The 13,898-nt window shown below is 34.5% G+C and overlaps 2 protein-coding genes across 14 annotated transcripts; one reads left to right on the plus strand and one right to left on the minus strand.

The window, feature by feature from the left end:
• The first annotated feature begins 1,216 nt into the window (after positions 1–1,216).
• On the plus strand, positions 1,217–8,739 carry LOC140968696 (filament-like plant protein 4). 13 transcript variants are annotated; one of them, XM_073429742.1, is made up of 6 exons: positions 1,217–1,240; positions 3,316–3,447; positions 4,131–4,356; positions 4,438–6,859; positions 7,595–7,640; positions 8,042–8,736. In XM_073429742.1, the coding sequence occupies exons 1-6, from the start codon at positions 1,232–1,234 to the stop codon at positions 8,573–8,575; spliced, it is 3,369 nt and encodes a 1,122-aa protein (XP_073285843.1). In that variant the 5' UTR covers positions 1,217–1,231; the 3' UTR covers positions 8,576–8,736. The 13 variants fall into 13 exon arrangements, with proteins under 13 accessions (XP_073285843.1, XP_073285844.1, XP_073285839.1 ...); XM_073429743.1 differs by lacking the exon at positions 1,217–1,240 and adding an exon at positions 1,248–1,397 and having other exon boundaries at positions 8,042–8,735; XM_073429738.1 differs by lacking the exon at positions 1,217–1,240 and adding an exon at positions 1,592–1,812 and having other exon boundaries at positions 4,438–6,850; positions 8,042–8,739.
• Positions 8,740–10,540: 1,801 nt separating this feature from the next.
• Positions 10,541–11,107, minus strand: LOC140968789 (protein SMALL AUXIN UP-REGULATED RNA 16-like). Its single transcript, XM_073429898.1, has one exon. The coding sequence runs from the start codon at positions 11,007–11,009 to the stop codon at positions 10,680–10,682; it is 330 nt and encodes a 109-aa protein (XP_073285999.1). The 5' UTR covers positions 11,010–11,107; the 3' UTR covers positions 10,541–10,679.
• Between the last annotated feature and the right edge of the window lie 2,791 nt (positions 11,108–13,898).

Genomic DNA, 13,898 nt, shown 5'->3' on the forward strand with positions numbered 1-13,898 from the left:
TCCAATTAAATTAAATAATAATATTCTAGTATAAATATAATTGAAGGTACTAATATTAATATAAAATTTTGGCATATTCATTACGATTTTTTTTTTAAAAAAAATTAGTGCATTTATTAGACTAGATTTTAGAAGACTTTTTAAAAATCCAAATCTAATGTGTGAAGAAAATCAAATTTTAAATATGGGGAGGGATCAGATAGAGCGGCAGCACATGGCAGCAAAAGTGCAGACGCGCCACCATCAAATCATGAGCTGTACTGACGGTGGTCCAAACAACCACTACCAATATCTAAGAGTACAGCGCACATCCCCCTTTTTTTTATTTTATTTTATTTCTGCCAAGGGTGGTTTGGTACTTTCAATCCACCACGATCAATTTTGAATTTAAAATTAGTTTAGAAAGTATTTATGTCAGCACTTTTATATAAATTATTTTTTCTTAAGAGCTACGTGTGGCTTATTATCTTTTTTAAAAATAAAAACCCATTAAAAATATTATTTTATTGTATATTTATGGTTTGACAATTAATTAATTTGGAATTAAGAAGTCAAGTCACATTTTATATCAGAATCCATTTTAATAGAAATGTCTTGTTAAACTTTTCAGTCACTTTCCTTTTTATTTTATTTTTATTAATTATATAATTTTTTACAATAAGATTTTATTTTTATTACACAAATATTTTATTAGATTTAAAAGTAAATTTGAAAGAAAAATTACTTTTTTGGTTATATGTTTTTATCTTTGGAAAATTGGTTTTTATGTCACAAAATTTTAATTTTCGTAATATATTTTTGACAATTTTTAATTATTTTTTTTTTTATCAAGATTGTTGTTGTGTCATATAATATTACATTGGTATAACATCAAAGTCTTGTCGAAAAAATAAAGAATAGGTCTCATGTGAAATCGTCTCACGGATCTTAATCTGTGAGACGGGTCAACCTTAAAGATATTCACAATAAAAAGTAATACTATTAGCATAAAAAGTAATACTTTTTCATAGATGACCCAAATAAGATATCCGTCTCACAAATATGACCCGTGAGACCGTCTCACACAAGTTTTTACCAAAAATAAAAATTACCAAAAACCAAAGACGAAATAAAAATGAAATTTCGTAAAGAAACCAATTTTTCCAACTTGAAATTATAATTAATTTCCCAGAAATGATGCTCCTGAATTTTAAAAGTTGATCGTAGGAGCCTTGCATCTTCTTGCCTTTTTATGGGACAGGTAACAGTATTCAGTGTTCCACTCACACTTCCACCACGACCACCTCCTCCTCCTCCTCCCACAATCGCCACCGCCACCGCCACCTTCTCCGTCAATTATATTTCTGAACAAAGATCGTGGCTTTTTATAAATAAATCTCCATTTCACTGCATTGCTGGTAAGTGTGATGTATGGAAGAAGAGTCGATTGATCTTCGGTGACATTCGATTTTTTTCCTTTTGTGCTTCTGTTATTGCACTGCGTTGTCTATGGCTGTGATCGAAATTTTTAACTACTATTTGTTGTTGTTGTGGTGTGTACGTGTGTGTGTGTGTGCGTGCGCGTTTTTTTTCCTCCAATGTTCTATTTGCTTTGTTTTCTGTGTTTTGGAAAGCCGTACTTTTGTTCATTTGAAATCTATTTCGCTTTCTTGCTTCACAAACTTCAGAGCATTTCTCCTTTTTCCGGAATTCTCTGTCGGTGTCCCTTTTTCTCTCTTTAGCTGGGCACTTTGCTTCTGGGTGTCTTGCATGAGCATCTCATCTCTACTTTCTTCCTTGCTGCTTTCTACGCCTCGGGTTTTTAGAGCTGCGGTAATGTTTCAGAGGACTTGTGGGCAATTGTTGATTCGTCGTTGAATGATGTGGTCTCCTTCGATAACTATCCATGATTCTTATTGCGAGTGTTAAATTATTTGGTGTAAATTCCAGTTTATTTCATATTCTAGTCGTTTTTCGACCTAAATTGTTCTATCGGAGACTAGAAGTGGATTCAGATTTTTTTGAAGGGATCCAATAATTGCACACAAAATTTGATTTTTTTCCCTTTTCAGGAGCGCTACTGCTCCGTGCACATTGTTCTGGGGGTGCTCATTTTTTTGTTTGTTCATCTCCACTTTCTTCTAGTTCTTCGCATGAAATTTATAATCATCACATATAACCAAGGTTTGGATCAACAAAAGATTTATGCCTTACTTCTTATGTTGTCATCAAAGCATATTGAAGATACCTTGATGATGTAATGTCTGAATTTTTTTTTCCAATTTCATTTATAAGATATATTGATATTATAATTGTTTGTTTGCTTGATGAGGAATGCGATACGAGAATGAATTTTGGTATTAAGTGAGGGAGACTTTCTGGTGCATATTTCCCATTCATATTTTTTAAATTATGGAAATGTCTACTTAAAAAAAATATTATGGAAATGTTTTAGTCAAGGTGTAATTTGATTGTTGGCCTTTCATTTTCTTGATTCTCAAGGGCATAATTTAAATTATGCAAGTTGGTCGCAAGTTTTAAAATATTTTGAGCATCTGAATGGAACTTGTATGCGTTTATCTGAACCCCCAATTATTTGCTCTGGATAAGATAATAATGACCTGGAATTTTTATGACGGTGTGTCCTGGATTTTCAATTGTTTTGATCCTTTGTATTATAAAGTTATTTCTGGATCTTTTCTCCATTGATTTGGATGTTAGAAGAGCTGAAAATTAGTTAAATCTATTTGCATCATGCACCTCATCCTAACTCGAACGTTCTTCATTATCTTGTGAGCTTAGGCGCTTACAGATTTTCCTTCTAAATATAGTTGTCATTCTCGGAAGTTCTGGTGTGTATAATGATTCGGTTCATTATATCTTGTTGGTGATTAGGTATATGTTGAATAATCAGCATTTTCTACCCCTGTTGCTTGTTAGTCAACTACATATGTTAATAATTAATTCTATGAAAGTGTCCCAATTTTGATTTTCCGGCTGCTTGTTGAGTAATTACTTCTGTTAACGGATAAATTGACTTGGAAAATTGAAACATTTGCACTAATTGTATTTTTCATTGCCACTGCATGGCCAAGAAGGCATACGTGAATAAATTATAACTGCACCAAGTTACTTGAAAATATTTTCATGTAACTTGGTTTTGAAACTATCTTGTTCCTAAAATTGCTGATTGACTTTCTAGATGTCGGCTCTGACAATTTGCTTTTGTGACGTTACATATAATGCATGACGTATCGGGCCTTTGCTGTAAATAGAGTGTATTCACTTTCTAATCAACTTTTTAGCTAACAAGTTTATGGTCTTTTGTGTCAACAGCTTGCAATGGATAAACGGAGTTGGCCGTGGAAGAAAAAGTCATCTGATAAGCAAGGTGTTGAGAAAGTAGGTAGTACTGCATTAGACGCTTCTAATTCTGTTTCCGAGGCCAATGAAACTCAAATTGACAAGGTTTGAATTGATATGTGATCTATGCATTAGACACCTTTAGCTTCCTTTTTCATTTTCTTTTAACCTTGTCTACATTTTCCCACCAAGTTCGATGACTACAGGATCACTTTACATTTCCTAAAAATTTTTTCTTTCTGTCATCAAGAATGAGTAGATAGCTGATTTCCTTTGGATAAAACAACAATTTACGAGTCATGGCTCTTTATCAATCTTAGATATTCTGGTGTGCCTCAAAATTGGCAATGTTCACTTCTTTTATCAGTAAAACTGAAGTTTCTTAACCTCTTTAACTTCTTTGCTCATTTCATTTCAATAAGCACTCGTAGACTGTGGTTTCTTTTAGTACGTGTATGTTCACGGAGATTGCCAAGTCAACACTCACCCGTTTGAATGAACTTACTATTAAATTTATGAGATATCGAGTTGATTGGATTGCTAAATCTGACTTTGTATCTGTGTAAATGTTTCCTATAATATATATCCATGATCTTGGCTTCTTAGTTTTTCTCGTTCAAATCATACCATTATTCTCCTTTCCTTTTTTGCCATTTTCGTGTTTACACTCGAAAATCTAGAAATTTCTTGGTTCTAAAATTATCATAAAATTTTTTTGCCTCATGGCGAAGACTTGTAGTTTATCCTGCCTTATTATGCATACATATCTCGTTTCCTATTTTTTACAGTATAAGCAGGAAAACAAGAAACCGAAGTATGTTCAATTATCAATAGAATCATATACACATTTAACTGGATTGGAGGATCAATTGAGGTCCTATGAGGATAAAGTCAAGACCTTAGAAGATGAAGTAACTGAACTGAACGAAAAGTTATCCGAAGCCCATTCAGAAATTACCAGTAAAGAAATCCTGGTGAAACAACATGCAAAAGTAGCTGAAGAAGCTGTTTCAGGTTTTAATTTATAATTATGCATCTCATTTCTTCTTGAACATAGAATGTGGTTAAACTTAAGTTTATTAACTATTTTCACAGGTTGGGAAAAGGCGGAGGCAGAAGCTGGAGCCTTAAAAACTCATCTCGAATCTGTCACATTGCTAAAGCTTACCGCCGAAGATCGGGCATCTCATTTAGATGGTGCTCTGAAGGAATGCATGAGGCAAATGCGAAATTTGACGGAAGAACATGATCAAAAGCTGCATGAAGTTGTTATTAACAAAACGAAGCATTTTGATAAGATGAAGCTCGAGCTTGAAGCAAAAATATCCAATTTAAACCAAGAACTACTCAGGTGCGCTGCTGAAAATGCTGCACTCTCTAGATCTTTGCAAGAACGCTCGAACATGCTGATCAAATTGAACGGGGAGAAGTCACAGGCTGAGGCTGAGATACAGCTTTTGAAGAGCAAAATTGAGGCCTGTGAAAAAGAAGTAAATGCACATAAGTATGAGCTTCATATTGCTAGGAAAGAGGTGGAAATTCGCAATGAGGAGAAGAACATGAGTGTGCGATCTGCTGAAGTAGCAAACAAGCAGCATCTCGAGGGAGTAAAGAAAATTGCCAAGCTTGAAGCAGAATGTCAGCGATTACGCGGTCTTGTTCGGAAGAGATTGCCTGGTCCAGCTGCACTAGCGCAAATGAAACTTGAAGTTGAAAACTTGGACCGGGATTGTGGTGAGTCTCGTCTGAAGAGGTATCCTGTGAGACCTCCTACTCCACTCTCATCCCAAATACCTGACTTTGATCTTGGCAACACACAAAAGTACCAGAAAGACAATGAGTTACTAGCCGAACGTGTACTAGCGATGGAGGAAGAAATGAAGATGTTGTCAGAAGCACTGGCAAAACGCAACGGTGAATTGCAAGCTTCGAGGGCGTTATTTGCTCAGACCGCTGGCAAGCTTCAAAGTTTAGAAGCACAACTGCAAGTTGATGGCGAACAGAGAAGTTCTATGAGATCAGATGCTCTGGTTCCAATAGAAAGTTTCTGTAGTCAAAGCATTGGTAATCCACCAAGTTTTACCTCCGTTTCAGAAGATGGAAACGACGATAGCATAAGTTGTGCTGGTTCGTGGGCTACCGGAGTTATGTCTGATCTCTCTCATTTGAAGAAATCTGAACACACAAACCCGTTGGATCTTATGGATGACTTTCTGGAGATGGAGAAATTAGCATATCTTTCCAATGGAACTGTTCCAAGTACGGGTATATCAGGTAACATAGGCAACGGGAGATGTGAAATTGTCCAGCAGGAAGAATCACTTGAATTCACCATGAGAACTGAACCCCCAGTGTCTGAGGAGGGTTGTGGTTTGGAAGCTAGAGTGTCTTCTAATGATGATGTAACTGTTGCAAATCCACAGCTGCAGGCAGATGCACTTATCTTCAAGAAGCTCATATCAAAAATATCTTTGATTCTTGAGTCAGTGTCAGAAAAAGACATGGACAAAGTTAAGGAGGACATTAGACACACTATGCAGGATATGCATGATTCTTTACAACATCTGTTGACGAATTCCGCTCTTGAGATTGGTCATTCTGACCTAATGAGTGATCTCTACTCTCGTGCTGAGGATGCCAAGATAACAACTGAGGCTATTCCTATGTCTGGAAATGTTAACCTGTGTACGGAAACCGCACAAACCTTTAACCGAGAACTGGAAATTGCCTTTTCTCAGATTCATGACTTTTTCATGATTCTCGGTAGAGAGACCAAGGCAATTCTGGGAACAATTTCTACTGATGGAGATGAATTGAATAAAAAACTTGACTCGTTCTCTGCCAAATATACTGAATCTATAAAAAATGTGATTAATTTGAATGAGTTTGTTCTTGACATCTCTCATGTATTAAGCAAAGCAAGTGAGCTGCAATTCAATGTTACGGGATTTAAAAGTTCTGAAATGGAAACTGGCTCATTTGATTGTATAGACAAAATTGCACTTCCTGAGAACAAAACTTCTGTTGATTTATCAGGAGACAGGTATCCAAATGGCTGTGCTCACTTTTCTGATTCCGCATCTGATCCTGATGTCCCGCATGATGGGAATCTTGTTCCGACCTCTGAATCAACAAATCCGTCGTGGAAATGCTCGTTGGAGGAGTTTGAACAGTTGAAATTGGACAAGGAGAATCTTGCAGTTGATCTGGCTAGATTTATAGAAAACTTCGAAGTCAACAAGTCTCAATTGCTGGAAACGCAGCAGCATCTTTCTGAGGTTCATTCACAACTAACAATAGCTCAAAAGGCCAACAGCTTGCTTGAGACACAGCTCAAATGCATGGCAGAGTCGTACAAATCACTTGAAACACAGGCAGAGGGATTAGAGATTAAGGTAAACCAACTTCAGGGGGCAATAGAAAGTTTAGAAAATGAGCTACAAAAGGAGAGGAAAAATCATCATGATGCACTTGCCAGATGCACTGATCTCCAAGAGCAGCTGCAAAAGTTGCAAAGGTACTAATATATTTCCTTCTGTAGCAATTCTGCATTGATTTGGTTTCGGAACTGATTGAAGCAGATGGTTGTGTCCTCAATTTAAAGGACTTGATTTATTGTGTTAAAATGACTTTCTTTTACCTGTCTTGTGGTGTGAAAAGATCATTTTAAGCAGTTGGTATACTCCTTTGAAACGTTTAAAAGTTATTACTTACATATAAAATGGTCTTCTTTTGTCTATAAACTCTGGAGAATATGCCTGCGACTTCCAGTGCAAGCCTCTATATTTTCCTTAGTTAACCTTCAGTTATGTAATAAATCTACAAATTATAGAGCAATTGCTTTTTAATGATTAGCTCCATGATTCTTATTGTTGTTGTCCAATTCTAAATTGATTCGTTCTGACTTTCCCAAAGCACAATCAACTGAAGATTCACTAAAAAGAGAGACAGGAAATAAAGAAGTAAACTAAAGAGAAGGCTGAAACAAAAAAAATTTGCCCAATCCTGATTTTGACGTTCATGTTTAGTTCAGTGATAACATGCTTTGGCCTGTAGGCTTTTTCATTGAAGCTTGTTAAACGATTTCTGAAATTTATCAGTCTTTCCGAACTGTCTTAGACAACTTTAAGGATACAGAACTGATGCATTTTCTAATATTGGCTGGTGGATTTTTCTATTTAGTATGAGTCGAAATTGTAATGATTTTTATCTCACATCTTTGACATTGCTCGCCTTTATATTTGTTTGCCAGTAGTGATCGCGGTGCAGCAGCTGATAGTGATGACAATATTAGCCAGGTGAGCATGCAAAATCATCTTGCTTTCTATATATATCCGAGTGGACAATTGGTCATTTATAAATTTTGAAATGCATGCCTTTAAGGTTTGCTTAAACCAGTTGCTTCAATAGTATGTGTCTATCGTGGGGCAGGTTTGTGCTCTGGTAAGCCCGTTGGTCACCATTTAACACCTATGTGTTCAAATCCTCGGAAGTGAGTTTGTAGAGAAAAAAGCTCTTTGGGTACATATCATAGTTTCAAAAGATAAAATTCAGGAGCCATACAAAAGAATTGGCAGGGGACCGCCATTGTTTTCACACGTATATTGAAGTTTAAGTGTTAAAAATTATCAAATAAACCACATGGCATAAATTGGTTTTTTTCCCTTGGTTGATAAAATGCCTGACCTGCTTGTACCAGTTTCAAGGCCTTTCCAATTACGAGGTGTGTATCATCCATGGTCAAGCTTTGGAGAAAACTAAAAGCACTTTTCTTCTTTATCAGGAGAAGGAGTTGGCAGCTGCAGCCGAAAAGCTGGCTGAGTGTCAAGAAACCATATTTCTTCTCGGCAAGCAATTAAAAGCGATGCGTCCCCAAACTGAGTTTCTCAGTTCTCCGAACGAAGGAAGGACTCAGAAAACAGACCACCCCATTGAAAATGAACCAACTGTAAGTGGCACGAATATTCGAGATGCTGATTCATCTTTAATGGACACCACTCCTTGTCTCAATTTTCAAGGAGCAGGATCCAAATCCCCCTTTGACATGTTCAATGCTCCATTTAGTCCATCAGACTGTGAAGTACACAATCTACAGCAGTCGCCAGTTTCTAAGTATTCAAAACACCGTTCCACAAGTTCGGGCTCGTCTTCTTCATCATCTACTCTCACTCCCGAGAAACAAGCTCGTGGGTTTAGCAGATTCTTTTCAGCTAAAGGGAAGAACGGTCAGTAGTTACTGACCAACTAGTCACCAGCTTAATAAACAGTTTATGTTTTCTAGCTTTCTGTAAATACCGAAGAACCTTCCAAACTTACCCATCAAACCTAAGATCTTTTTTATACATTTAAATGGTTTGCTGGTTATTGCTTGCATACAATTTCATCCAGTCTCTATAATAAGGTACGTGAGATTCAAAATAATTGGGATCTCCTGGAAATGACACATTCGAAGAATCATTGCAACATAAAATAAAGGTGAGTAAAAGTTAAATGCTTACGAACGCTCGTGAATACAAGTATTTGAAAAGGGAAATTATATGCACAAGACAGACATCAAAATAGATATCAGAAGATGCAAAATAAATAGAAAAAATAATATCTGCCAATTCATACTTGCTACTGAAACTATATATACATCTCCCATCATCGAAGAACAGACTGCATCTAAAAGGATAGTCACAAGTAAAATTACCGGCCGCCTATGGCTAAATGGTCGAATTTATATTATATCAAATGAGTTATATACCAAATGATACAGATATTTAATACATTGAATTCTTGATTACTTGAAAATTTTGGTAGTTTAAGGTAGCGTTTGGTTTGCTTGATTAGGTGTGTTTATTTTTTTAAACCCACCTAATCACTCGTTTGGTACGTTTTTTATTTAACCAAGTCAATACCTCATATGAATGATTAGGTTATATTAGGTAGGTTAAAATAATAACTCCTCACCCACTAGGATTATTTATCCCACTCTTAATCCATCATATTTTTCCAATTTTATCCTTCTCCTAAATTCAAACTCACCACCACTTTCTTCCACCGACCGCCCACCGGCAACCCCCGCCGACAACCGCAGACCGCCGCCGCCAACCTCCGCCGCCACCGCCACTTCTGTCCGACAACCGCCGCCGCTTCCGGCCATCCACCGCCAGCCGCCGACCACCGCTTCTGGCCGTCCACCGCCAGCCGCCGACCCCTCTTCCTACCACCGCCGTCACCGCCGACGACCGACCACCGCCGCCGGAGTGGAAGAAAAAAAAAGAGGAAAGGGCAATTTTGTCCTTTCATCCAAAAATTCAAAATTATCCTACACTTAAAAATCTTACCAAACAAAATACTATTTTACACCATATATTACATTTCTACTACAATCATTTTCTTTATCATTTACATATTAATCATTAGTTTATTTTATCCTTCAAACCAAACGTTGACTTAATAAAAAATGCATGTGATCCAACTAAGCATTATTTAATTTGGAATGTATAAACATTTGGTGTATCGTTTTCTAAAGACCCCATTTCTGAAATGTTAGTTTGATATAGCTTAGCTTGATGTTAAAAATTCTACGCAGTTGAAAAGCAAAGAACGTGAATTGTTCAATCATTTTTTTATGGGCATGACGACATGAAAAGACGTATTTGAATTGGAAATAGTGGGGATTTGAAACTTTTGATTTGAAACTAGATTTAAATAGTTATGAAACATAACATAATTTTAATTTATAGATATTAATTGTAATATTTGGCAAAGAAAATACGTAGGAAGTGGCAACCATGAAGGTGGATGATATCTTAAACCTGAAGGAGACCAATTATGTGTCTTAAACGACGACAAAATTGTATGCACGAAATCGTGATAATCGGGTTTTTAAAATGAAAATATGTTACCGATACTTATGTGTCTATAAAGTTTAAAAATTTACTATCAATGTTTTTCAGTCTGGATTTCGAGATATTTAAAGAATACAAATTTTCAAGAAATACACCAATTTTACAACATCTTGAAGAATCTATTAACGTTCATCGATCGGTCTAGATAATGTACCCTCTTATTTTCAATTTGTACGTATTTTTGCATCTTATGGGGTGAAAAGGGAAATTAGAGTATAAAATTATGCTTATCTTTGGTTGGTTGAATAATAATCGGAATATATATATACACACGAAACCACGTAGACCTTAGGCCAAAAACATATAGTAAGAAGACATTATTTATTGTATTTCCGAGAGAAGAGAATTTTAATTTACTTTCCAAAAACACCACATAAAATATAAATCAATTATATTTCTTTGGGAGGCCTTGGAAGTCGTCTTGCTTAGTTAACCTCCTTTCTACCTGAGGATTGATATTTGAGCTTCGAAAAGGTCTTCCCCGCAGGGAATGGTGAGCCCCATTTGATGATATTGGAACCCGAACTCTTCTTCGGCACGCTGCAGAAGGCTCTGGAACTGAGGCTTATCCAGGAAAGATATTGGGATTATGTATCTGCTCCTGTTCTCTCCTACGTACACAGCAAAATGTCCCTTGGGCACGTCCGAAGGCAACCCTTGTCCATTTTCGTAGTCTTGTTTCTTTCCCAAACTCGAATACCGCTTCATAATCTGCTTGATCATCACTGCTTTCTGGGATTGCTTGTTCGATTTTTTTATGGGCATTTTCATGTATCTTTGTATTCAGAAGCAAGAACAGGTTATATGGGATGGTGATCAAGGTCACTCTTTTGGGCGGCGAGTTGGAAATAATGATGCTGTACATGTGATTTGTGCATGAGTGCGAGTATTTATGTTATCAGCTACACTCACTATATATANTTTAATAATTTTGGGAGATTAAATATTTTGAAACTTTGGGGACGAGTGTGAAAACAAAGATTACATGAGATTCTTATAATCTCTCAATTATTTCCAAATACTTGATTATCTTTCACAAAATGACTTTGGGCTTATTTGGCATAGCTTTAGCAATGTAACAAAATTATATGATCAAAATTAGTTAAACTAAAAAGTTATATAGATTATTTTTATATTATTTTGGTTTTTTATAGTCATTTTTAAACAAAAGATAATAAGATCATTTGAATTTGAATTTTTTACGAACATATTTTACGAGTACGTTATAATCAGAGAGATTTATCCAAAAAACGACAATGACACCAAAATTTATTTATACAATTCCATAAAATTTAATGATAACGTCTATAAATACACGTGAACTCGAAATTATTTGTATGTATGTTTATAGAGAATTATATTTATTTTTTATTTATAAATAAAAAAATTGACATATATTTTATATATAAAATAAAATATAGATAACACGACTTAAGATCGAGATATATTAAAAAAAAAAGAAGGATGTATTGAGGACAATTAAGTCATTTGTGGTATTTTTTATTATTAGATTAAAATTATCACATGTCATAAAAGATATACTTTATCCTTGTATAAAATTATTTATCACGGGTCCATGATATTATCATGGGCTTTCTAGGCTTTCTAAAAAGTATCATGGGCTTTTTAAAAAGATACCAAAAATGGGATAAGGAGTATTATTTATCAATCTCTCTTATCACGTGTACCAAACTATACCTAATAATACATATTTCAAAATAAATTTATGTGAATAGGGAAGAATCAATCTTATTTGAATGGGAGAATCCTGTGTTTTTTAAAAAATGTTGAGTCTAAAATTGAATATATTTTATTAGATGGGTAGGAAGATTTAAGTAAAAAGTTTTCCTCTGGCAAAAATGGCATGTGCCCATGTGGGGTGAGATATATCAGCAGTAGGGAACTAAAACCATTGAAATTACCTAATCTTGTTGGGCTTCATCCAGCCAGTAGGGTCCTCCACTTTTTCTTTTTCTTCTTTTTTCCCCCCATAATATCACACTTAATATAAATTTGGTCCCTTCATTTTTTTAAAAAAATTTGATCTCTCTGAATTTATTACCATTATTTTTTCTATAATTAAACTTGTGTGCGCTTGTCTATTAAAACAACCTTCGTTTTTAATGTAAGTTTTCGATACATTGACTTTTCGAATGTCGAGAATACTGCCAAATATCGTTTGTCTTAGTGAAAAGAATGAGGTCCCAAAGACCTCTCTGATTTTATATTCAAATCTCACTTGTGTGAGTAATTTAAATTTAGATTAGATTAAATAAGATATTCGTCCTCGTTGTATGAAAAAAAAATATCAAGAAAATTAATATCAGACATGCGAATGTGAAAAAGAATTTTAATTCCTTCGATTCTTCTCTAAACATGTTAAATTAACAACTTTGCGTATTTCATATTAATCTCAAAATAATAATAAGATAACGATAAGAATAATAATGACATATTTTTGTCCCTTAATGAAACGACCTCTTTTTATAAAACACAAAAACTTTTGTAAGACTCTCACGAATCAATTTATTATATTGAAATTGAGAAAAAAATTTGCAATTAATGACGAGAGAATTCATAGTATCAAATAAGAATTTGGAATTTGTTTATTTCCAAAATATTTCAAATGTTTTTATGAAAAATATAACGTATAATATTTTGGAAAATTAATATTAATTTAAAGATTTTTTAACGTCATGATATGAACACGTATTAGTTGAAGAAAGCTTTCAAATGAAAAGAAATCAAACGTCCAAAGAATCCTTTTTGGACATACAGTTGTGGTTTAGAAAATGGAAATGTTCGTATCAGAGGACAATGGATGTGGTCCTTCCTACTCGCAACCAACCATAAGTCGTTATCCAATACATAATTTCAACAAACTACCTAAATTATTTATTGCATGTAATGTGACTTACACGTTAAGGAGGTTACACATGACAATCCGAGTTGTACGTTTTAATGTGAATTCGAACTCACTCACGTATTTCTCTGCCAAAATCAGTTTTTTTATTATTGTTATTACAACGAGCACCATATGTTTTTGTTTTAATGTGAATTCGAACTCACTCACGTATTTCTTTCGTTAAAATATTTATGTCACTACACACATGAGCTAAGCACCTTGTGGAAAGAGCACATTATGTCATATATGCTCAATATAAACTAATTGATGATTTTGGCTAATACAACATTTATATTTTTCAAAGATATTTTATAAAATTTTGCAGAAATATTTGAAACCTATATGTTTATGAACCATAAATTTCAACTCATCAAATAAGTTTATAAAAGTCGATGATCTTAAAAAGAAAATATGGTTTATAAAATCTAAATTCAAAACTTAATTCTAACGAATTATCAAACTCCGTTTTCATATCGATCTTTCGATCCAAACCCAGATTTATAAATAAATTTAAAAAAAAAAAAAAGCTGAGACCTTCTCTTGAAAACAATAAGGTTTCTTTATTCGAAGGAAAAATAATAATAATACTTGTGCAACTGATGAAATTCCTGACGGAACAAACCAGGGACTAAAACATAATGTATTTGGGGATGATATTTATATGTTTATTTTTTTTTATTAAGTTTTAAATTTTTTATATGCATGTCGGCCCGGACATTCGGGATGACCGGGTGGTTTGTAGGGGTTATAAAATA

Source organism: Primulina huaijiensis, unplaced genomic scaffold, assembly GCF_012295235.1.
Source record: "Primulina huaijiensis isolate GDHJ02 unplaced genomic scaffold, ASM1229523v2 scaffold37775, whole genome shotgun sequence".
NCBI lineage: Eukaryota > Viridiplantae > Streptophyta > Magnoliopsida > Lamiales > Gesneriaceae > Primulina > Primulina huaijiensis.